This window comes from Oncorhynchus nerka, linkage group LG14 (genome assembly GCF_034236695.1).
Source record: "Oncorhynchus nerka isolate Pitt River linkage group LG14, Oner_Uvic_2.0, whole genome shotgun sequence".
Taxonomy (NCBI): Eukaryota; Metazoa; Chordata; class Actinopteri; order Salmoniformes; family Salmonidae; genus Oncorhynchus; species Oncorhynchus nerka.
In genome coordinates, this window is record NC_088409.1 from 59374152 (window position 1) to 59400650 (window position 26499).

The 26499-nt window shown below is 44.3% G+C and overlaps 1 protein-coding gene across 2 annotated transcripts in view; it reads right to left on the minus strand.

The window, feature by feature from the left end:
• The window catches only part of LOC115141557 (RNA-binding protein Nova-1-like), a 60392-nt gene that overhangs the window by 10121 nt on the left and 23772 nt on the right, over positions 1-26499 (minus strand). For both annotated transcript variants that reach the window (XM_029680530.2, XM_029680529.2), the window contains one exon: positions 10788-10954. In XM_029680530.2, the coding sequence (XP_029536390.1) occupies positions 10788-10954 (167 nt within the window). The remainder of the gene's footprint in view (positions 1-10787; positions 10955-26499) is intronic.

Below are 26499 nucleotides of genomic sequence, written 5' to 3' on the forward strand. Positions count from 1 at the left end.
AATGCTACTTGGGAAATACGTTTAATGTCTCCAGGAAAAAAATCTGTCATGTGTGGAGTCGGTGAGAGTCACAAGAAGTGGTCTTGTTTACTTTTTTTGTGTGTCTGCGGTGCAGAAGAAGCGTGTTTTAAGACTCAAAAAGATATCGGAGTGGGAATGTCGTAGCATGGTGCCTATCAAGGGGGTTATTTCTGAGGTGGCACAAGAAATAAAGGCAGAGGATATAACTGAAGACATCGATGGAGTGGTTGATGCACATCGACTGACCTGTATGGTGGACGGAGGGAAAAAGAAATCACTTCATCCATGCTACTGTTCTTTGATGAAGAGTTTCTCCCTTCTCATATAAAGTTAGGATTCATGCGATACCCTGTAAGAGCTTTTGTGCACAAGCCTCTTCAGTGTCATGAATGTAAAATATTTGGTCATGTGTCAATGGTGTGCAGAAGGGAAGAATATAATATGCCAGATGAAAGGAAATGCTGCAACTGTGGAGGTGAACATGTGCCTGAATTCTTGGGGTGCCCTGTTAGGGTGAAGGAGAATGAGGTGGCAAGGGTAAGGAGTGCCCTGTTAGGGTGAAGGAGAATGAGGTGGCAAGGGTAAGGAGTACCCTGTTAGGGTGAAGGAGAATGAGGTGGCAAGGGTAAGGAGTACCCTGTTAGGGTGAAGGAGAATGAGGTGGCAAGGAGTACCCTGTTAGGGTGAAGGAGAATGAGGTGGCAAGGGTAAGGAGTGCCCTGTTAGGGTGAAGGAGAATGAGGTGGCAAGGGTAAGGAGTGCCCTGTTAGGGTGAAGGAGAATGAGGTGGCAAGGGTAAGGAGTGCCCTGTTAGGGTGAAGGACAATGAGGTGGCAAGGGTAAGGAGTACCCTGTTAGGGTGAAGGAGAATGAGGTGGCAAGGGTAAGGAGTGCCCTGTTAGGGTGAAGGAGAATGAGGTGGCAAGGGTAAGGAGTGCCCTGTTAGGGTGAAGGAGAATGAGGTGGCAAGGGTAAGGAGTGCCCTGTTAGGGTGAAGGAGAATGAGGTGGCAAGGATAAGGAGTGTCCAGCGTGCCTCCTATCTGAAGGTAGTGAGAAAATTGGAAGGAACGAGTGGTGGGGAAGAAGCAATGGTAGTAAAGCCACCACAACCAGTGAAGGTCTCTTATCAAATGAGGGATAGTGAAATGATACATGTTAAAAAGGTCAACTTTGTATTATTTATTGCAATGGTCATAAACTGAGAAGAGAAGAAGCCTAAGAAGATTGGAATCATTGTGAATGCCGCAGAACATTTCTTTGGGTCTTCATGATTTCACAGCCGAGGACGTGCAAGAAATCCTGTCGGTGAATGTAGCCCCATCACAGGTCCCTGAGCCTGTGTAGGGATATATTTTGGAGTGGATATGTCGGGATGTATTTTGGAGTGGAACGTGATTGAAGAAGTGTGATGGGTTTTGTTAGTTGACGTGTTTCATTTTGTACGACGTCGTTTTCCCCATTTCCCAAAATGTTATTTTTTTGTTTCTTATTCAATACTCCGTCCAGCCGGTGGCGGTAGTGCAGCATTAACATTGGATGCCAACCGCAGTTAAACCCCCATCAAAGAAGAAGAAGGTTTGGCATTGATCAAATAGACGGGCAGGCAGGCAAGTTCCCATTCAGTTGTCAAAACGTGGGTTAGGACAAGCATGCATTGGCAGCCAAGCTGCAGAAGGACGAGCAGGGTGCTGTTCGCTGTCGTTTATCAGTGCAATTTTGACAGCTAACTAGCTGAACAAGTCTGAGAAGGTTTATCTAAAGATCCCTTGTTAGATTGTTTGCTCGTCTCGCTCTGGCTAGCATTAGTTGTTGATCGTGTTGTTGTTGATGTGCATAAGAGACTGAGGGATAGATAGCCTACCTTTTCATGGTTATCTGATAAATTGGGCTTTGAAGATCCCAAATGTAAGAGGACTACCTTGCTATTAACATATTTGCAGAAATCCATTCAGGTGTATTTTGTGGCTTTTGGTGAATGTGTTAATGTGATCTAATGTCACGCCGTTGCTACTGCCTGTAAACACACAATTCAGTTCAAAATGGCAGGCCGTGTGGCAAATGGCTTATTTGCATATAGGCCTACTGTAGCTATGATTGGCTGTGGCGCACTGGTCAGACAGAGGTTTTTTTTTTTGGGGGGGGCTTATTTACTGCAGTGTCTATTAATTGTCCAAACGCACGACCGCTCTCCCACTCTATATTGCTATAGAAATTTCACAAATGCCATACTAGACGTCCTTCCCAGACATTCCATGCATTTATGAAACTGCTGAAATGACCATATCTAAGTGCTCGTGTGTTAGAAAATGTAAAAATATATATATATATATTCTTCATGGGGGTGTATATGAACAGATTTTAATAAGATTTCATGTTGCTAAAAGTTCCACTTTAACTGTATTAAGAAAGCAGTGAATTTGATATGGATTGTGATCTAAAATAGGATCTTAATTACATTATTTGGATCAGTATATTCACATATACTCTAATATACAGTACATGAACATATGCATGTGTGTTGCACACCAACTTTGCTCAGATTCGTGGCTGGCTCTGACCCCAAACCTGGGCCCTCGATCATGCATTAAGTGACCTCATGAGGCCTGCCATCTAACAAGTGCTGATGAGGGCAAAAATAGCCTGTCCTTGTGGGGCTGAGGTGGGGCCACGTCCGTCCAACCGAGAGGAGCCTCAGTGTGCTGCTGAGCCGGGCCGATGGGCTGCTCCACCAGGACATGTTCACTCACAGACCCTAACACGCTGTGACAACATGGAGCGGTTAAGAGAGAGAGAGAGGACTGAGAGGAAGACCTTCTCCTTCCAGTTCCAACGGAAACAGGGCTGATGCTGTGTTCAGGCTTTTAGCCTTGGAAGTACCATTCAACCTTAAGTAATACAACACCACTGTCCACTTAGCCCCCCCAAGGCTTTCATTAACAGAAGAATCCTGAGCTGCGGCACAGCTGATAGAGAATTTTAAGTCACTAGGGAATGGCAGTGTGTTTTGAGGCTGGGCTGGGAAGCCCATGTCAAACACTAGCCAATCAGAGGAGGCGATGGATGACACGTTCAGAAATGTTGGCGACCACAATCTTATCGGATTGTTTGTACAGACATCTCTTCTCACAGTGGATTACAATAACTCAGAACCCTGGTGTGCCACTGGGAAGGAAAGTTGCTATTTTCTCACGCATATTTAATAAAAGGCGATTAGTAATGAATTGTTCTAGTATCCATGGCAACTGCTGACCTCCATCCTCCATCTTGGTCCCATTCCCAGTCCAAGCCTTGCAGACAGACATTAAATTGTGGCTACACATTTATTCATTAAAAAAAATTACAATACAAAATATACATTTAATATACACATACAAACAGCATACAGAAGCACACAAACATCAATGACATCACACCTGCCCAGACCCACCTGCTCACACCCCCATCCCCAGCACCCGCATCAGTCTCCACCACATGGCCTCAAACTGCACCATTTTGTTTCTCTCCACTCCCACGTACTTTCAACATTTAGATAATAAATAAAGCATTTGACCTTTCCATTGTGTTAACGATTGAGGATTGGTTAATTTCCTGTTTTTAAGTATACGTTTAGGCTATACATTTAAAATGCTGGACATATCACATACACACGCATACAAATACAAAATGAACACCAGACGTTAGTGTCGCTTCCACAAAAGCCTGATCTAAACCTGATCTAATATTCCTCTCCACACATACTGTAAAGCAGCAGATGGATAAACGTGTAATTCATCAACATAATAAAACACTCTCCTTCAAAGGACCTCTCCCTCCCAACTACACACACGCATGGAAGCACGCTTCACACACACATCCATACAAAGTGGCAAATGCGTCCTTCCGTCCTAAGAGATTTAACCCAACATTTACGGGTGCACATCCTTGTCAAACAACAAATATATTGTAGTGCCTCTCTTCGCCGGCTTTCCTACAAATGGGATCGATACTTGGCGTAGGAAGTGACCTTTTCCTGAGCCAGCTGATGCATCTGAAGGTTAAAAACGGCATTAAACTATTTTCTGCTGGCCATCGGTCCTCCTGAGACAAGGCTGGAGAGGGAGGAGGGGGGGGGGGGGGGGGTGGAGGGTTGTTGGACAGGTTGCACTGCTCTGTTTTCTTTTTTCATACGTTACAGCGATTTTCCCTGATGTAGCTTTTAATTTAGGAGACGAACGGTCCACTCTGCTTGCGCTAGGCCCGGTTGTATGGATTAGCCGGCGCTGTGTGCTGTTCCAATGAGAACAGTTATTAGATACAGGATGCTGGTTAATGAAATAGACTGGGCTTGGTGGTGTTGCGGAGGGAAGGTTGGGCTGAAACGGCGCAGCCACTTAAAGCAATCACTTACAGTGATGTCATTACAATGAAAGAGAACCTCTGCGTCACCACAGAGTGAGGGAGCATTTTAAGAGTTGAGGTTTATGGCTCACTAAAGCTTTTGAGAGATTAGGCCAAAGAAAGATAGTTTACTGCGTAGCATCTTCATGGTCGCTGAACCGTTAAGAATATAAATGTTACTGTTTCTGACCCACAAGAGTAAGATCTAACTTTCAATCCCTAAAGAACTAAATCCCTAAAACACAGTTCCTTGTGTTTAACCACCCAACCTCAGTTACAATACCAGTCAAAAGTTACTCATTTAAGGGTTTTTGTTGATTTTTACTATTTTATACATTATAGAATAATAGTGAAGACATCAAAACTATGAAATAATACATATGGAATCATGTAGTAACCAAAGAAGTGTTAAACAAATTGAAATTTGAGATTCTTCAAAGTAGCCACCCTTTGCCTTGATGACAGCTTTGCACACTATTGGCATTCTCTCAACCAGCTTCATGAGGTAGTCACCTGTAATGCATTTCAATTAACAGGTCAGCCAATCAGTTGAGTTGGGACAAGGTAGGGGTGATATACAGAGGTTAGCCCTATTTGGTAAAATACCAAGTCCATATTATGGCAAGAACAGCTCAAATAAGCAATGAGAAACGACAGTCCATCATTACTGACATGAAGGTCAGTAAATGTGGAAAATGTCAAGAACATATTAAGTTTATTCAAGTGCAGTTGCAAAAACCATCAAGCACAATGATGATACTGGCTCTCATGAGGATTGCCACAGGAAAGGAAGACCCAGCGTTACCTCTGCTGCAGAGGACAGGTTCATTAGAGTTAACTGCACCTCAGATTGCAGCCCAAATAAATGCTTCACAGAGTTCAAGTAACAATCACATCTTAACATCAACTGCAGAGCAAAGGAAAATCAGCCAACAAGTGCTCAGCATATGTGGGAACTCCTTCAAGATTTTTGGAAAAGCATTGCTCATGAAGCTAGTTGAGAGAAAGCCAAGAGTTTGCAAAGCTGTCATCAAGGTAAAGGGTGGCTGCTTTGCAGAATATTAAATATAAAATATATTTTGATTTGTTTAACACTTTTTTGGTTACTACATGATTCCATATTATTCTACAATGTAGAAAATAGTAAATATAAAGGAAAACCCTTGAATGAGTAGGTGTGTCCAAATAGGTGTGATCATCACAGAAACCAGAGAATATTTTACATTATTCAGGAATTGTTTGGGTCATGCAGTGAGGGAGGGTTCATGTTGTATGGGAAGTGATTGTTTATACTGTGCAGATTCACTCAACTATGAAACAATTTCTGTACCACAACAAATATCCCTCTAATTACACATGGTGAGCTAGCCACAACTGCAATGCATTTTGGTGTCGTAGGGCGGAACAACACACATTTGAGAGAAATTCCATATTCCACATTTCCACTCACTCACATCTAACTCGAAGTTAACCTGACTCCCAAATTCCTATACATTTTTGGGCTACTTTCTGTGTGGCCAGGGCAATAACAGGAAGTAGGAAGCAGGTGTTCCTGCATGGGGTGAAAGGTCACAGGAAACTGCGGTTGGCCAGAGGAAATCTGGAGGGAGGATTCTGAAAACATTTGAGACCAAAGGCAGTGGGGCACAGCTCAAAGTTGACACAACTCACTGTCATTGTGTTATTGTAGACGTCACAGTCTTGCCATAGTGGGCAGTTGTTGCCTTGCAATGCCAGATCAGATCAACGTTAGCTAGCACAACAATGCTATTTAGCATTTCAGCTAAATTAGTCATGTATTAGCCTAGATATCAGTTTGAGTACTGAACGTTGCTCCATGTTAAGTGAGATTCAGTGTCAGTGGGTGTGGATGCTTTTTGTGCCTGCCTGTCTGTCTGTCCTGAGTGAAAGATTTGGATTTGATTGAGTTAGGTGTTTGCTGCCTGTGCTCCTACTTGTCCCGTCTCCATTTGGCTGGTGGAGATTAGCGGCTGTAGCTTATAGAGAGCCAGGCTGGCAGCTGTTGCTTAACATGACTTCACATCTTATCTTACATCTCTCACTCACTCTGCTCCCTGGGGAAACCAATAATGAGACACATGCCACGACAGCCGTGCTCGTGACAACAACCAGGACAAAAAAATAACCACACACACACACACACACACACACAACCAAAATAGGCTCTGAAAGCGCATGCGTTTTTGCCTTTGAGTTGAGTATGGAGTATGGAAGTCCATTCATCAGAAGACCTCCCTTCTCACTTGTTGTTTTGGTTACAACCGTTGTCTGAGCAATGTCGACCATGCTCTGCAGAGAGTAGGGTATGGACCATTGGAGTTTGGAGAATAGCTTACGTTACTAATAGCCCAGCAACCAACAGGCTACACTGTCTGTCTCTGTTTATCTCAAACACAGAATCATTCCAAACAACACTCTCAAACTCATTATTATTAATAGTAAAAGAGAGACACAGGAATCATTTCTGTCTAAAATAACTGCCCTTTATCTGATGCCATAGGAGCTGTTCCTTTTTCCGGCTCCTCCATCAATCCATCGTTCACTCAAAAGCTTAAAGCAAAGAATCACCCATTTTGAACGTTCTATCAATTCCCGGGGTCATTTCATGTTTTCATGTGCATCTGAGCTTATTGCCATTCAAGCAGGCAGAAATACAGGCGGTATGTCAAATGTGCATCGAGATGCACAAAAACCACATACCATTCAAAATGAGTGAATCTTTCCTTTAAATACTGGTTTGTGTATAAGAGTGCATTAGTTTCGATATACAGTTGAAGTCGGAAGTTTACATACACCTTAGCCAAATACATTTAAACTCAGTTTTTCACAATTCCTGACATTTAATCCTAGTAAATATTCCCTCTTTTAGGTCAGTTAGGATCACCACTTTATTTTAAGAATGTGAAATGTCAGAATAATTGTAACGGTATTCGTCGTCTGAAGATGAGGAATCATCGGACCAAAGCGCAGCATGGTAAGTGTTCATGCTTCCTTTATTAAAACTGAACACTATAACAAAATAACAAAGGGAATAACCAAAACAGTCCTGAAAGGTGGAAAACATGAAACAGAAATGAACTACCCACAAAAACCCTGTGGGAAAAAGCTACCCAAGTATGGTTCCCAATCAGTTGATAGACAACGATAGACAGTTCCTGATTGAGAACCATACCCGGCCAAAACAAAGAAATACAAAAACATCACATTCCCAGTGGGTCAGAAGTTTACATACACTCAATTAGTATTTGGCAGCATTGCATTTAAATGGTTTAACTTGGGTCAAATGTTTCGGGTAGCCTTCCACAAGCTTCCCACAATAAATTGGCTGACAGAGCTGGTGTAACTGAGTCAGGTTTGTAGTCCTCCTTGCTCGCACCCGCTTTTTCAGTTCTGCCCACAAATTTTCAATTGGATTGAGGTCAAGGCTTTGTGATGGCCACTCCAATACCTTGACTTTGTTATCCTTAAGCCATTTTGCAGCAACGTTGGAAGTATGCTAGGGGTCATTGCCCATTTGGAAGACCCATTTGCGACCAAGCTTTAACTTCCTGATGTCTGGAGATGTTGCTTCAATATATCCACAGAATTTTCCTCCCTCATGATGCCATCTAGTTTGTGAAGTGCACCAGTCCCTCCTGCAGCAAAGCACCCACACAACATGATGATGCCACCCCCGTGCTTCACGGTTGGGATGGTGTTCTTCTGGCTTTTTCCTCCAAACATAACCATGGTCATTATGGCCAAACAGTTCTATTTTTGTTTCATCAGACCAGAGGACATTTCTCCAAAAAGTGCAATCTTTGTCTCCATGTGCAGTTGCAAACAGTAGTCTGGCGTTTTTATGGCGGTTTTGGAGCAGTGGCTTCTTCGTTGCTGGGCGGCCTTTCAGGTTATGTCGATATAGGACTTATTTTACTGTGGATATAGATACTTTTGTACCTGTTTCCTCCAGAATCTTCACAAGGTCCTTTGCTGTTGTTCTGGGATTGATTTGCACTTTTCGCACCAAAGTACGTTCATCGCTACGAGACAGAACACGTCTCCTTCCTGAGCGGTATGACAGCTGCGTGGTCCCATGGTGTTTATACTTGTGTACTATTGTTTATACAGATGAACGTCGTACCTTCAGGCATTTGGAAATTGCTCCCAAGGATGAACCAGACTTGTGGAGATCTACAATTTTTTTCTGAGTTTTTGGCTGATTTCTTTTGATTTTCCCATGATGTCAAGCAAAAAGGCACTGAGTTTGAAGGTAGGCCTTGAAATACATCCACATGTACACCTCCAATTGACTCAAATTATGTCAATTAGCCGATCAGAAGCTTCTAAAGCCATGACATCATTTTCTGGAATTTTCCAAGCTGTTTAAAGGCACAGTCAAATTAGTGTATGTAAACTTCTGACCCACTAGAATTGTTATACAGTGAATTATAAGTGAAATGATCTGTCTGTAAACAATTGTTGGAAAAATGACTATAGTTTGTTAACAAGAAATATGTGGAGTGGTTGAACAACGAGTTTTAATGACTCCAACATAAGTGTTTGTAAACTTCCGACTTCAACTGTATACTATATGTGTGTGTTCCTAGGACACTGTGTATAAGACAGCAGTTTTGGAATTGTTAGTTAGATTACTTGTTGGTTATTACTGCATTGTCGGAACTAGAAGCACAAGCATTTCGCTACACTCGCATTAAACATCTGCTAACCATGTGTATGTGACAAATAAAATTGGATTTGATTTGATTTGATTTTTGAGTGCATGTGCGTGCCTGTATAATGTGCGTGTAAGTGTATATTATGCATAAATTCCTGACTATATCAGAACCGCAAAGTGTTCACTCTGCAGTAACTTTTTCCCAGTGGAGTATTCTTTGCCTAGCAGACGTGTGTAACATGTCTGATAACTCCTATAATTATACACGTTAATAATCAGGCTGGCCTCGCGGCAGAAGGAGCAGGAGCCGCCATCGGCAGGCCCTCGTATTGTGTTCCACGAATTTAGGTTATGGCCTGCCATCACTGAGTCTGCTCGGTAAGCACGAAAGGGACAATGCCGTGAGGGATTAGCACAGCACAGATACCAGAAAATAACTAAAGTTCTGAATTATGAATACCCAACATGTACTCTTTGTTCTAAGAGGTAATTGAATTAACGTGACGATAAATAGAATGTTGGGGTCAATGTTGCAGATGAAAACAATGCAGGTCCTCCCCGAACAATCAATGGGGTGTAATCATCAAGTGACCATAAGTGATAATCACTTAAAGAGATTGGGAGGGGGAATCAATGGCGTGGCTAACTGAGCCTGTTCTGTGTTGGTATGAACTGGTGGACTCTGAAAGGCCAAACAATAGAGTTATACATGACAAAATACAGTGACAATTTGTCTTGTCATTTTCATTCGATAGTGCTGCCATGGTTGATTTTAAAGGAAGTGGAAGGGGAGAGAGGGTGATGGAAGGAGCAAATCATCTGGATGGAATGCCGCAGCACAAATGAGCTGAAAGTCTCAGCCCTGATGTGGGACAATGTGGATTTTGGCGGATGGCCTTTTTCACTTCTAACACCTCATCTATGTGTTTTAGCTGGACAACACTTATGAGCCACACTTCCTTTGCGGTGCTGGGGGAGCTTCCTTCCAGACCCTGGTCTGTGTGATAGCTGGTGACAGGTTGAGGGTAGTGAGGCTAGCCATCCATTGTTAATGTCACATGTGTGGGTTTAAGGGGGCCTATCTGGAAGAGCAAGAAACCCCACACCCCAGACGCCATATCCTGTCTGGGTGGATTATATCACAGCCGGAGGATGTCTCTTTCTGTCTGTTTACATGGAAGCTGGGAACACTCCCTCGAGCCTTGTGCAGACACAAAATCAGAGCTTGGCCACAAACTTACACTGAAAACATTTATTAAATTGGGCCTTCTTCGAAAGACAAATAATCATGACTTCCAGCGCCTTGTTGTGAGATGGTAGCTGCCAACACATAGACAATGGGGTGAGGCTATATACAAACTAATGACTGGGATTAGAATCATCCATTTTGGTATGACTAGCTCAGGGGTCAACATTTTGGCTTAACTACCGCAATGACGCTCCTCCATAACGGTTCGGTCCAGGATTGTCAGTTTGCTAAATCATATTCAAACCTACCTACCCCAACACACATCTAGAACCACACACTCACGTGCACACGCACACAGACACTTTCATTGCCTCAGTGGAAAAAAATCCCTTTTACATTCACTATACACTCTCAGGTTGAACTGTCATTTAGTCCAGGGAGAGAATGTAGTCTCGGTCTCAACACTAGAGGGTCTTGAGAGTAAAGAAGCAGGGGTTGGGATCATGGTAATGGGCTTCACCTGTTTGATGCGGTCAGGGTTGACGGTGGTCTGTGGCTGCATTACGCTGACCGGTTCGGATTTCTGGGTGCTTTGTGGCATCTCCCGCACCTTCTCAGCGATGAAGTTATGGACTCCATTCAGAGCCTCCACTGTCCCCTGGATCAGACACACCCGCTCTGTCGTGCCTGGAGAACAGACGGAAACACTTCAATGTCTCATTCATACATACAGAACATGACTTACTAACTTAATGCTTTTGGTTCCTATAAAGTTGTTTATAGGTTGTTGACAAATACATACAGAACATATGCAACTTGAATTAATGGTAATGTACTCTCATTACCAATCAAGCATCTTGAGAGAATGTCATTTTATGGGTATGTGTAGGCCTAATCAAACATTTAAAAAACACACAACACACAATACTGTATTATTGACTGTATGTTTGTTTTACTCCATGTGTAACTCTGTGTTGTTGTATGTGTCGAACTGCTTTGCTTTATCTTGGCCAGATCGCAATTGTAAATGAGAACTTGTTCTCAACTTGCCTACCTGGATAAATAAAGGTGAAATAAAATAAATAAATACAAATCAGTATGTGTATTTCTTTAATGTCCAGTGACTCCCTCTTTTCCCAGATTTCAAAAGTTTCACTTCTGGTCTTTCCCAAGATGGTGGTCAACATAGGAATTGGTTAATAATATTTGCCATCTCATAAAATACAACCGTGTACGTTCTAACTACAGCCTCTTCTAGTTGGTTCCCCTTAGCAGACGCTCCCTACAGTATCTATGCAATGACTCAATGTAGTTTGTTTCTATGAGCATTAAATGTAGCTATTTAAACTATTGTGCAGATTGTTTGCCGTTTCCTGACTTTCACATCTCCCATCTGTGAAAGTAATATCAGTAACGCCTGGTCAAAGTCCATCAGTAACGTCATACAGAGTCAACAGGATGAATACAGCCTGGTCCCAGATCTGTTTTTGTACTGTTTTGCCAACTCCTATGGTCATTGTCATGTCACATTGACCATATAGGAGTTGGGTATACATCACAAACAGACATGGGACTAGGCTAGGAATGTCAGGTCATTTGAAATGTACACAGTGGTGATATACCTAATGAAGCCTGTTAGGCAGCATGATTACTACTGAGTAATTAACATCACCCCAGGTCAAACTGTGCTTACAGAAATACAGCAGATTAAGGAAGCTATATGCACTGGTCCTCTATATATATATAGGGGGTGATGTTAATTAGTCCCATATCTGTTAGTGATGTATACCCAACTCCTATCTATCTATCTATCTATATATATATATATATATATATATATATATATATATATATATAGTAGGAGTCGGTCTGCTACATTCATCCTCAACCATTTGGTATCACTATTGCATGTCTACAACCATGATTAGCAGGGAGAAAAATTTTTTTAAAACGTCCACATGGCCACATCTGTTCAGTGTTACACTGTACTGTGATCCCATGACAGTATGAAGTTGTGAGCGCAGCTGAAAAAACAGCCACACGGCTATGGAGTGTCTTGTTATCCGGAGCGTGGGCTACAGTACATGATGACTAGTGTGGGACAGGGAGTCTACTGAAAGACTCCGTATTGGAACTAATTCGATAGTAACACGAGTCATTGACTGGTCTGACATTGGAGTCTCCCTCGGGAGGGGAATTGGACAATAAAAGGGTTTATTTACAATGTCGACCTCTGCATTACCAGCACTATACAGTAAGCACTTAATTTTTAGGTCCGGATTCTATCAGTCTGGCTACAGACCTTGGTTAATTATCTTCCTCTACTGCCGTTATCAGGTGCATTGGCGCCACGCATCCAAGACAAACACAACTTCTCTCTGTGTAAATATATCATCACCATTCTCTCTGAACATGAGTGTGTTTAGACCATGAAAGGAAAACAACCCGCCTAAAAGCCCTCATAACGTGGCAGAAACTAGGCCAGTCCCAAACCGAGCCATCTCCCTCTCTCTCTCCCTCCCTTCCTACCTCTTTTTCTCCCTCCCTCTCTCTTCTGTTAGGGCCGGACTGAAATCTGTCCTTATCGCCTCCGACCAGTCGCAGCTTCCTGCTTCACGCTTTCCCTCCATTGTTTTCTTGGGCCAATGGGGTTGAGTTTGGCCCTACGCAGTACCAGTTGTGGCGAACTATTAATACAGGGACATTTAGGAATTTCAGACTATGGGTTGGGGTGAAGAGCCTCTGTGAGTTTCTGACAACTGGTATCCCAGGGGTAATCTGGGCCCGAAAAAACCAGCCAGTGTATTATTAGGGCAGATATGGCCATTGTCTTGGCATGGGGATGTGGGTAAGGGGAGTGGGGAGGGGAGGGGAGGGCAGACTGGTTAAGCAGCAGCAAAGGCCATCCTATCAAATTGTACCCTTTTTTGCAATACTTTTTCTGTATTTCAATTGTACACAAGAGGTCATTTCTATAGATAGACTGTCTGTCTGAGGTTTGATATTCAGCAGCACAGTTGAACATTACTAGTTAGATGAAGGCCTAGGAAAGCGATGACTATTGTAATGTAGTTAAAGGGGAAAAGTGTTTGTGTGTGTCTGTTGAAGCACCTGTGGCAGCAATTACAGCCTTGAGTCTTCTTGTATGTGTGTGAGTGTGTGTGGTGGGGGGGTACATGGGGTAACCCTGCCCGAGAAGTGACACTGTTTGACAAAGCCTTTCTCTGCTATGTTGACATTTCCCACAGTGCTCACAGAGCATGCTCAGTTGGCAGTCCCATCACCACTGCTCTGACTAACCTCTACCTGGTTACTGCTATAGTCAGTTACTATGATTGGGAATCCCCTTGTTTCATCCCAATCAAAAGCACAAAAGACCGCTTCCTCTTGGGGCTAGGGGGCAGAATTTTCATTTTTGGATAAATAGCGTGCCAATTTCAACTTCCTGCTACTCATGCCAAGAATATAAGATATCCATATTGTTCATATATTTGGATAGAAAACCCTCTGAAGTTTCTAAAACTGTTTGAATCATGTCTGTGTGTATAACAGAACTTATGTAGCAGGCAAAACCCAGAGGACTAACTGTTCAGTTTTTTTCCCCCTCTCTCTTTTCCCTAGGTTGTCATTGCCCAGGGATATTTCTTAGCAACCTGTTTTCAGTTCCTACCGCTTCCACTGGATGTCACCAGTCTTTGGAATTTGGTTGAGGTTATTCTTTAGTGCAATGAAGAAGTAGGCCACCTAGGAACTGGGTACACTGTTGAGAGTTGCGCAAGACGTAAAGGTATCGCTGGTTTGTTTTCATTCCTGTATTGAACACAGAAAGACCCGTCTACAATTTGATTGATTATTAACGTTTAAAAATACCTAAAGTTGTATTACAAAAGTAGTTTGAAATATTTTGGCAAAGTTTAACTTTTGAAATATTTTGTAGTGACCTTGCGTTTTTTTTGTAAGCTGTTTTTTCTGGATCAAACGCGCTTTATAAATGGACATTTTGGATATATATGGACGGAATTAATCGAACAAAAGGACCAATTGTGATGTTTATGGGACATGTTGGAGCGCCAACAAAAGAAGCTCGTCAAAGGTAATGCATGTTTTATATTTTATTTCAGAGTTTTGTGTAGCGCCTGCAGGGTTGAAATATGCTAACCCTTTTGTTTACTGTTGTGCTATCATCAGATAATAGCTTCTTATGCTTTCGCCGAAAAGCATTTTAAAAATCGAACATGTTGGCTGGATTCACACTGAGTGTAGCTTTAATTGAGTATCTTACATGTGTGATTTAATGAAAGTTTGAATTTTATAGTCTTTTATTTGAATCTGGCGCTTTGCATTTTCCCTGGCAATTGGCCAGTTGAGACATTTGCATCCCGCCTATCCCAAAGAGGTTAAAAGTAAGTTGTATTTTCTTATTTACTGTGTGGCCAGGATTTCCTTCTACAATAATCAGAACCTGAAATGAATGAAAATAGGAATTACAACTGAACTGTTCATAGGCATTATAGGGAACGGGTAAAATATCTTCTTCAAATGTGGCCCGATGAACCACGTGTTGGAGCCTTTGGCCTGACACTAGTCATTGAGAAGCCCTTCATGTAGTAGATGGGATGGCCTGGCTAGGAGAATTCAGCTCAGCAACAACTGCCATGCTGAGAGCGATGGGCCATTTCAAGAGCAGTTGTTTTTATGGAATCATTAATTGTGTGACTCATTCATTCCCTGCACGAATGGGCAGAGATGGGGAGCTGCTGAGAGATGATGTGTGCCCTGGCCTCCCCTGCTCCCCTGTTCCCCTGCTCCTGAGAGCATGACAAGCCTTACATGCAGTAGCAGCAGAAGGGGGCAACCCTCCGCCTCCATGTCCTCCTCCACAGCTCTTACATACACACTTCTCCCAGATAGTTCTGGTGGACGTCCAATGGCAGAGCCCATCTCTGGATCACCAGGAAGTACTTGAAGATGTATTTAATTCTTCCGCTTTCACTGAAATCATCCCAGTTTAATCCCTTATTCCAATTCGGAGACCTCTTGAAAACAATCCAGGATTCTATTATGGTTGGATTCACACTGGGATAACCTTAGAGAGGAAAAGCCTGATAAATACTAATCTTAAACAGTGAGATATGGTGGGTAGGTTTAATGTAAGCTCATTAAAGGGAGCTCCTTAGGCCCTGGGTAAACCCGGTAAACTGTGTACCTTTGATCTAATAGCAGGATTATCTGCCTATGATAGGTGAGACTTTCATCCATTTGGTTTCAATGGGTTAAAAATCACCAAATAGGAAATGTGATGAGGTAGAATCACTCAGCAATATGCTGTGTTGACACAGGTAGCCCAATTCTGATATTTTCCACTAATCAGATCAGCTCCTTTGCCAATAATCAGCAAAATACCAGAATTCCCCTGCCTGTGTAAATGCAGCCTAAGAACAAAAACTAATGCCGATTAAAACATTTTTTTTTAAAGTTCTCTCAGACACTGAAAGTGTGTTGTTCTCATAGGTAAACAGAATGCATACTCTCAAGTATCATTATGGTCATACTATGGTGGTAAACTATTTACAGATTACAGGTTAACTGAGTCACACCACAACAGTCTCCAAGGGAAGAACTCACTGTCATTTAGAAAAGTGCTGACCACAAGCTAATACCAGCCTAGCAGAGAGAGATTTATTGATTGACAGGGCACTGAACCCATAGAAATGACCATGGCCGCCTCAATAACCAATTAAATTGGTTTTAATGGCTTAACGACCGGGGACAAAGGACGCAGGGCTATCTGTCTCAGCAGACAGGGGGACACTGTAGCAGAATACTCTGCCTGCCTGCCTGTTCTGACTAGGTTTTGGAACATGAACTCTAACCCGTGGAAGGGGTTACAGATGTTTCCTGGCTTTATGACCATCAGAGAGAGAGAGAGACAGAGAAAGAAAGAGATTGTGTGAGAGAGAGTCAACGAGGATGACTGAGAGAGGGGGGAGAATATAAAAACAGGCTTCAGCCTTCCTCCGTGACTCGTATTTTCCTGTCCGCCCATCGCGGCTCACTTGATTGCACTTTTGAAACAGATGGGGCCCCTGAGAGTCGGGGGCTCATTGTCTATAGGCTTGGAGCCGGAGCCCTACTCACCAGGGACAGGGGACTCCAGGGACCCTATGCAGTGTGTTTATGTGTGTTTTGTTATAGAGAAGGGGGTTTGGTTCAGTCCAGACCCATGATTATTCCTCATAGTCACCCAGGCAACCAGCAGGTCCCCCGAAAATATTGCAGGGCAGCTGTTGCCTGTTGGGTGACGTAATGTGTTATTATTTAAAAAGGAGAGGTTGCATGTGAGGAGACTGCACAGGATGTGGACGTTGCATGTGAGGAGACTGCACTGGATGTGGACGTTGCATGTGAGGAGACTGCACTGGATGTGGACGTTGCATGTGAGGAGACTGCACTGGATGTGGATGTTGCATGTGAGGAGACTGCACTGGATGTGGACGTTGCATGTGAGGAGACTGCACTGGATGTGGACGTTGCATGTGAGGAGACTGCACTGGATGTGGACGTTGCATGTGAGGAGACTGCACTGGATGTGGACGTTGCATGTGAGGAGACTGCACTGGATGTGGACGTTGCATGTGAGGAGACTGCACTGGATGTGGACGTTGCATGTGAGGAGACTGCACTGGATGTGGACGTTGCATGTGAGGAGACTGCACTGGATGTGGATGTTGCATGTGCTTATGAAATCATGAACAGTAAGGGAGGAGGGGGTGGGGGTCAAGGAAACTTGGCAAATGGTCTCTGTCAAAAATCACTTTATGTCTTTTGAATGTGCTCATGTCAGCCATGTTAGAGAGAGAGAGAGAGAGAGAGAGAGAGAGAGAGAGAGAGAGAGAGAGAGAGAGAGAAGAAAAAAAAACACCCACAGCAATCGAAAAAAAAACACCCACAGCGATCGAAAAAAAAACACCCACAACGATCGAAAAAAAACACAACGATCTGCAGCAGTCTGCAACCACTGAGTCTGAGGGCCAGGTTGGGCCGGTGTACAGCCAAGGAACGCATTTAGGTCATTTAGGAAACCATATGAAAACTGAGTGTTGGTGTGGACAACGGGCCTGCAGCTTACTAGAGGAATTACGTACATGTAACAGCAAATCAGCAAATGATTCACAGCCTCCTTCTCCTCAGCCTTGCAACGATTGAGTGCACGCACCAGAGGAAGTATAAGAAAGTCTCAAAAGAATAACTAAAGGACTTGGAAGAAACAGTAACTTCCTCTATAGTGATGTCACCCTTTTGAGTGGGTCCAGGGCTTTCTCCCCCCCCCCTCCCCCTTTTCCTCAGTTCGACTTCAGCCAGCAAGAATGGCGTTGTCATGGTTACGGGGCCCATGCCGTGCAAACAGCTGAAGGATGCCGTGTTTGCTCCCTCCGCTGGTCTGCCCTTCATCTCCTCTCACACTCTCTCCTTCACCCTCCCAAGGCCCTCTATCACACCCCTCTGAGACCTTCCAGCTAGTAGAGAGTACACAGAAGAGAGGGGGGAGAGAGAAGATAGGGAGGGAGAGAGGGGGGGGGGGGGGATGAGGGGTGTTACCCAGAGAAAAATCTATTTTGCCAGGTTGCTGTAAGGACTCTTAGAAGTTGATGTTTCTATGGACAGTTGTCACACTTTCTTCCTTTTCAATTTCAAACAGGTCTAACTGCATGTTAACATGGCCACAGAGCCAGAGTAGGGAGATGTGCCTAACCAGCCTTGTTTGGCTGTGTACCAGGCTGCGATAGCGAGGAGCAACGTGTTTACTATGGAGATGATTTCAAGTGACTGATACTACTAACATCCTAAAACATATGACCCACAATACACAAAGACACAAGGACAAGCGCACACACACACATAAGCTGCTCGCCTATCCATGCGGAGAAAACTCACACGTCCAAAAGCATACCCACAGAGGACTATATATACAGCCATAATCACCAGACATTCACTCTGCTTAACACACACATACCAGCCTGCAGACACACAGAGCAAGAAAGGAATCACACACACACTGACACACACATAGCTAGAAAAGATGCTCTCTTCCAGCTAAACCGTGCACATTGGAAACACACAGAAACACAGTTAAAAATACACATTTCAGCAGCTCCTTTGTCGTCTCAGGGCTTGTGTGGTAACTGGACCTCGTGTAAATTCCTGGTCAGCCCAGATGAGTCTAACGGTGACTGATTGCCATCCGCATTGGGCTCAAATGGAGGGAGGAGGAGATGAGATGAGAGGAGGAGGGGGCGCTGGAGCGCTCTGAAACCCTGTCTCATCAACCCCTGGGCCGGGCTGTACTGCACAGACGGCCCTAATTATGATACACCCACATTCCCCGTCTCACAAACACACAACCCCCACTATGAATAATGAAGCAGCTACTCTTGGCTCGTGGGTGATGGAGAGGAGTGAGAGGAGGAGGGAGGGAGGAAGCGAGGGAGGGAGGTTTGGAAGAATGAGGTTAGGGGGGAGAGAGGAGAAGAGAGGCTCTTGACTGAAGGAGGAGGCAGCATGCTGCCCTCCCTCACTGAACATCACCCCCCCCCCAGCCCTCCCTCTCCTCAACCCCTCACCACAGCTAGGTTACAGAGGTGTCCCTCAAATCTCCTCTACCACAGATCACACTTGAGAGGTGTACGGGGACCCTGCTGTACTGCCATGTCAGCTAAACCACTGTGCTGATTACCTCAGAATCTTTACAACCACAACAGGAGGATAGATGACTAAGTGTCTGTCCTGCTTTTCTACTTGGATTCTATTATGTTGAATTTACTATTTGACTTCCCACCCTAACTATCCCTCTAGTACCCTGCAGTGTGTGTGTGTGTGTGTGTGTGTGTGTGTGTGTGTGTGTGTGTGTGTGTGTGTGTGTGTGTGTGTGCGTGTGTGGGTGTGGGTGTGCGTGTGTGTGTTTGAGGAGGGCAGGAATGGAGGTCTGTGTTTAGACTGGCAGCAGTGGCCCGGGATTTTAGGTAGCATTAAGGTTGACTTTGACCTTCCCTGCAGTGGGCCTGGGCTCCAGGGTCAACCAGCCCATGGTGGCTCCTGTCAGTGGAACAAGACGGGGGCCTGGTGAAGCCTTCACTCTGGGGATGGGGTGGGGGCAGCTGAAGGTGGTGGATAAGGGACCTAAGCCTCTAACCCTCCCACCCCAAATGCTCTTTTGAGCACCCGTTAAGAACATCTCCCCTTTGACGGTATTGGGTATCACCCAACTGCCAGGCGGAGGCCTGGTTACCGCACACCTGTCCCTGCTCACCCTGCATCCGTCAAAGTTGTCTAAACATCCCCCTGGTCTGGTCTGGTCTGGAGGATGGCCAGACTGTGTCAGCTGGCATCAACCGCCCCACCCTGCCCCCGCCCAATCTCTAAACCCTAAAATACCCCCCAAATCCATCTCTGTACCCGTTGTCCCTCTGACTGTCTCCTGCCCCTGTATGTCAGCTGCCTCCCTCCCTCCCCACAGTTACTCACCCTCCCATGCCACCCTCCTTCCTCCTTCCTCTATCCTCCACCCGGTCGTGTGGCTCCTCTGCTGAGCTGCAGGGTTTATTGGGACGGTTGCTCAACTTTACCTCCGTTTTCACGACTTTATAGACTGCTCTAATCCTGCCGCCGCTTCTCTCCCCTTATCGCCCTGCTAGCACCTCCCCCATCCCTCTAAATGTAACCCCATCACTGCCACACATACTGCCACACACATGCACACACACACAGAAACACACACCCTGGCAAGACCGCACTGCCCCTCCCCCGACTGCCAACAACATCTCTTCTCCTCCACCTCTTCTTCTCCAGCTCTTCTTCTCCAGCCTTCTTCTCCACCTCTTCTTTTCCAGCTTTTCTTCCCCACCACACCTTCTCTACCTCTTCTTCTCCAACTCTTCTTTTCCACCACACCGTCTCCACCTCTTCTTCTCCACCTCTTCTTCTCCTGCTCTTCTTCTCCTCCACTTCTTCTCCAGCTCTTCTTCTCCACCACTTCTTCTCCAGCTCTTCTTCTCCAGCTCCTCTTCCCCACCACACCATCTCCAGCTCTTCTTCTCCACCACACCTTCTCCAGCTCTTTTTCTCTACCTCTTCTTCTCCAGCACTTCTTCTCCACCACACCTTCTCCAGCCATGATGATGGAGTCCAGTGGGAGCCACAGATTGGAAGCAGAGCTCTTTTCATTGTTTCCATGGGCACGTGTTGTTAGTAGTGTTGTTCCTTCTAAACTGTACTAATCTGCGGCACAACGTTTACTCAACCTTTTCCATGGAGACGGGGATGCTTGCCATTTTACATCATACACAATCTGTTCCTCATTTTATACAGCTGCAAACTGCAATGAGGCAATGGAGCCTGTGAACGGGCCTCAGCCAAATAACAGAGGCTGTGCAGTCTGCACTCATCCCTACATGGGCTGCTATCTGAAATGCACAATCACATGGAAAAAAACACATAAAACACAAGCTTACCAATGTTGGCACATTCTTTTCACAAGCGTGTTTACTCTACACTATGTAAATACTATGAAACAAAACTCATCTATATGAATTAAGATGGCGCTGAAGAGTATGGCTAATGTTTTACATGTTGTTTGAAAGTTATTTTGTACATAATGTTGCTGCTACCGTCTCTAATGACCGAAAATAACTTCTGGACATCCGAACTGGGATTACTCACCACGAACTGGAAGAAGCTTTTTCCTTTAACGAGTCCGACGAGAAGGATATACTGCTCTCCTGGGAACAGGCCCAGATCCCCGTTATTTGCGTGAAGAAAAGATGGTGGAAAAGAGCACGCAGATCGGGCTGCCTTCTGAGAATCCACAGGCGAGCGAGTAAACTCCCACTGCCTTCCGTTCTACTTGCTAACATACAATAAAATAAATTAAATTAAATTGATGACCTATGATTGAGATTATCCTACCAACGGGACATTAAGAACTGTAATATCTTATGTTTCACCGAGTCGTGGCTGAACGACGACACAGATAATATAGAGCTGGAAGGACTTTCAATGCACAGGCAGAACAGAGATGCTACGTCTGGTAAGACGAGGGGTGGAGGTGTGTGTCTTTTTGTCAATAACAGCTGGTGCGTGATGTCTAATATTAAATAAGTCTCGAGGTATTGCTCGCCTGAGGTAGAGTACCTTATGATAAGCTGTAGACCACACTATCTACCAAGAGAGTTCTGATCTACAGTGGGGCAAAAAAGTATTTAGTCAGCCACCAATTGTGCAAGTTCTTCCACTTAAAAAGATGAGAGAGGACTGTAATTTCCATCATAGGTACACTTCAACTACAGAAAATCACATTGTAGGATTTTTAATGAATTTATTTGCAAATTATGGTGGAAAATAAGTATTTGGTCAATCACAAAAGTTTATCTCAATACTTTGTTATATACCCTTTGTTGGCAATGACAGAGGTCAAACGTTTTCTGTAAGTCTTCACAAGGTTTTCACACACTGTTGCTGGTATTTTGGCCCATTCCTCCATGCATATCTCCTCTAGAGCAGTGATGTTTTGGGGCTGTTGCTGGGCAACACAGACTTTCAACTCCCTCCAAAGATTTTCTATGGGGTTGAGATCTGGAGACTGGCTAGGCCACTCCAGGACTTTAAAATGCTTCTTACGAAGCCACTCCTTCGTTGCCCGGGCGGTGTGTTTGGGATCATTGTCATGCTGAAAGACCCAGCCACGTTTCATCTTCAATGCCCTTGCAGATGGAAGGAGGTTTTCACTCAAAATCTCACGATACATGGCCCCATTCATTCTTTCCTTTACACGGATCAGTCGTCTTTGTCCCTTTGCAGGAAAACAGCCCCAAAGCATGATGTTTCCAACCCATGCTTCACAGTAGGAATGGTGTTCTTTGGATGCAACTCAGCATTCTTTGTCCTCCAAACACGACGAGTTGAGTTTTTACGAAAAAGTTATATTTTGGTTTCATCTGACCATATGACATTCTCCCAATCTTCTTCTGGATCATCCAAATGCTCTCTAGCAAACTTCAGAAGGGCCTGGACATGTACTGGCTTAAGCAGGGGGACACGTCTAGCACTGCAGGATTTGAGTCCATGGCGGCGTAGTGTGTTACTGATGGTAGGCTTTGTTACTTTGGTCCCAGCTCTCTGCAGGTCATTCACTAGGTCCCCCCATGTGGTTCTGGGATTTTTGCTCACCGTTCTTGTGATCATTTTGACCCCACAGGGTGAGATCTTGCGTGGAGCCCCAGATCGAGGGAGATTATCAGTGGTCTTGTATGTCTTCCATTTCCTAATAATTGCTCCCACAGTTGATTTCTTCAAACCAAGCTGCTTACCTATTGCAGATTCAGTCTTCCCAGCCTGGTGCAGGTCTACAATTTTGTTTCTGGTTTCCTTTGACAGCTCTTTGGTCTTGGCCATAGTGGAGTTTGGAGTGTGACTGTTTGAGGTTGTGGACAGATGTCTTTTATACTGATAACAAGTTCAAACAGGTGCCATTAATACAGTTAACGAGTGGAGGACAGAGGAGCCTCTTAAAGAAGAAGTTACATGTCTGTGAGAGCCAGAAATCTTGCTTGTTTGTAGGTGACCAAATACTTATTTTCCACCATAATTTGCAAATAAATTCATTAAAAATCCTACAATGTGATTTTCTGGATTTTTTTTCTCATTTTGTCTGTCATAGTTGAAGTGTACCTATGATGAAAATTACAGGTCTCTCTCATCTTTTTAAGTGGGAGAACTGGCACAATTGGTGGCTGACTAAATACTTTTTTGCCCCACTGTATATTATTCGAAGCCGTCTATTTACCACCACAGACCGATGCTGGCACTAAGACTGCACTCAACCAACTTTATAAGGCCATAACCAAACAAGAAAATGCTCATCCAGAAGACGCAATGCAGGCAAACTTAAATCAGTTTTACCAAATTTGTACCAGTATGTCACATGTGCAACCAGAGGAAAAAACACTCTGGACTTCCTTTATTTCACACACAGAGATGCATTCAAAGTTTTCCCTGCACTCCATTTGGAAAATCTGACCATAATTCTATCCTCCTGATTCCTGCTTACAAGCAAGAACTAAAGCAAGAAGCACTAATGACTCGCTCAATATGGAAGTGGTCAGATGACATGGATGCTTACGCTACAGGACTGTTTTGCTAGCACAGACTGGAATATGTTCCGGGATTCATCCAATGGCACCTCAGTCATCGGCTTCATCAATAAGTGCATCGACGACGTCGTCCCTCACAGTGACCGTATGTACATATCCCAACCAGAAGCCATGAATTACAGGCAACATCCGCATCGAGCTAAAGGCTAGAGCTGCCGCTTTCAAGGAGCGGGACACTAATCTGGATGCTAATAAGAAATCCCACTATGCCCTCAGACAAACCATCAAACAGGCAAAGCGTCAATACAGGATTAAGACTGAATCCTACTACACCGGCTCTGACGCTCGTCGGACGTGGCATGGATTGAAAACTATTACGGACAACAAAAGGAAACCCAGACGCGAGCTGTCCAGTGATGCGACCCTACCAGACGAGCTAAATGCCTTTCGTGCTCACTTCGAGGCAAGCAACACTGAAGCATGCACGAGAGCACCAGTTGTTCTGGATGCCTGTGTGATAATGCTCTCGGTAACCGATGTGAGCAAGACCTTTAAACAGGTCAACATTCACAAAGCCGCAAAGCCAGATTACCAGGACATGTACTCAAAGCATGCGCGGACCAACTGGCAAATGTCTTCACTGACATTTTCAACCTCTCCCTGAGTCTGTAATACCCACATGTTCCAAGCACACCACCAAAGTCCCTGTGCCCAAGGAAGTGAAGATAACCTGCCTAAATGATTAACGCCCCATAGCACTCACGTCGGTAGCAATGAAGTGCTTTGAAAGGCTGGTCATGGCTCACATCAACATCAACATCCTCCTGGATATCCTAGTCGCACTCCAATTCGCATACTGCCCCAACAGATCCACAGATGACGCAATCGCACTCCACATGGCCCTTTCCAACCTGGACAATAGGAACACCTATGTGAGAATGCTGTTCATTGACTACAGCTCAGTGTTCAACACCATAGTGCCTACGAAGCTCATCACTAAGCTAAGGACCCTGGGACTAAACACCTCCCTCTGCAACTGGATCCTAGACTTCCTGACGGGCCGCCTCCAGGTGGAAATGGTAGGCAACAACAGGTCTGCCACGCTGATCCTCAAAACTGGGGCCGCTCAGGGTTGTGTACTTAGTCCCCTCCTGTACTCCATGTTCACCCGCGACTGTGTGGCCAAACACAACTCCAACACTATCATTACAGTGCCTTGCAAAAGTATTCATCCCCTTGGCATTTTTCCTATTTTGTTGCATTACAACCTGTAATATAAATATATTTTTATTTGGATTTCATGTCATGGACATACACAAAATAGTCCAAATTGGTGAAATTAAATGAAAAAAATTACTTGTTTCAAAAAATTCTACAAAATAAAAATGGAAAAGTGGTGCGTGCATATGTATCCACCCTCTTTGCTATGAAGTCCCTAAATAAGATCTGGTGCAACCAATTACCTTCAGAAGTCACATAATTAGTTATTTAAAGTTGACCTGTGTGCAATCTAAGTGTCACATGATCTGTCACATGATCTCAGTATATACATCTGTTCTGAAAGGCCCCAGAGTCTGCAACACCACTAAGCAAGAGGCAACACCAAGCAAGCGGCACCAGGAAGACCAAGGGGCTCGCCAAACAGGTCAGCGACAAAGTTGTGGAGAAGTACAGATTAGGGTTGGGTTATAAAAAATATCAGAAACTTTGAACATCCCACAAAGCACCATTAAATCCATTATTAAAAATGGAAAGAATTTGGCATCACAAAAAATCTGCCAAGAGAGGGCCGCCCACCAAAACTCACAGACCAGGTAAGGAGGGAATTAATCAGAGAGGTAACAAAGAGACCACTTAAAGAAAAGATAAAAGCAAACACATTTGGTGGGAGACACCCCAAACATATGGAAGAAGGTACTCTGGTCAGATGAGACTAAAATCGAGCTTTTTGGCTAACAAGGAAAACGCTATGTCTGGCGTAAACCCAACACCTCTCATCACCCCAAGAACAACATCCCCACAGTGAAGCATGGTGGTGGCAGCATCATGCTGTGGGATGTTTGTCATCAGCAGGGACTGGGAAACTGGTCAGAATTGAAGGAATGATGGATGGCGCTAAATACAGGGAAATTCTTGAGGGAAACCTGTTTCAGTCTTCCAGAGATTTGAGACTGTGACGGAGGTTCACCTTCCAGCAGGACAATGACGCTAAGCATACTGCTAAAGCAACACTCGAGTGGTTTAAGGGAAAACATTTAAATGTCTTAGAGTGGCCTCGTCAAAGCCTAGACCTCAATCCAATTGAGAATCTGTGGTATGACTTAAAGATTGCTGTACACTAGTGGAACCCATCCAACTTGAAGGAGCTGGAGAAGTTTTGCCTTGAAGAATGGGCAAATATCCTAGTGGCTAGATGTGCCAAGCTTACGGAGACATACCCCAAGAGACTTGCAGTTGTAATTGCTGCAAAAGGTGGCTCTACAAAGTATTGACTTTGGGGTGGGTGAATAGTTATGCATGCTCACATGTTCTGTTTTATTTCTTGCTTGTTTCACAGGAAAAATATTTTGCATCTTCAAAGTGGTAGGCATGTTGTGTAAATCAAATGACACAAACCCCCGCAAAATATATTTTAATTATAGGTTTTAAGGCAACAAAATAGGAAAAATGCCAAGGTGGGTGAATACTTTTGCAAGCCACTGTAAGTTTGCTGACGACACAACAGTGATAGGCCTGATCACCGACAACGATGAGACAGCCTATAGGGAGGAGGTCAGAGAACTGGCAGTGTGGTGCCAGGACAACAACCTCTCCCTCAATGTGAGCAAGACAAAGGAGTTGATTGTGGACTATAGGAAAAGGCGGGCCGAACCGGCCCCCATCAACATCAACAGGGCTGTAGTGGAGCGGATCGATCACCAACGAACTATCATGGTCCAAACACACAAATACAGTCGTGAAGAGGGCACTACAAAACCTTTCCCCCTCAGGAGACTGAAAATATTTGGCATGGGTCCCCAGATCCTCAAAAAGTTATACAGCTGCACCATTGAGAGCATGGTTGCATTGCCGCCTGGTAAGGCAACC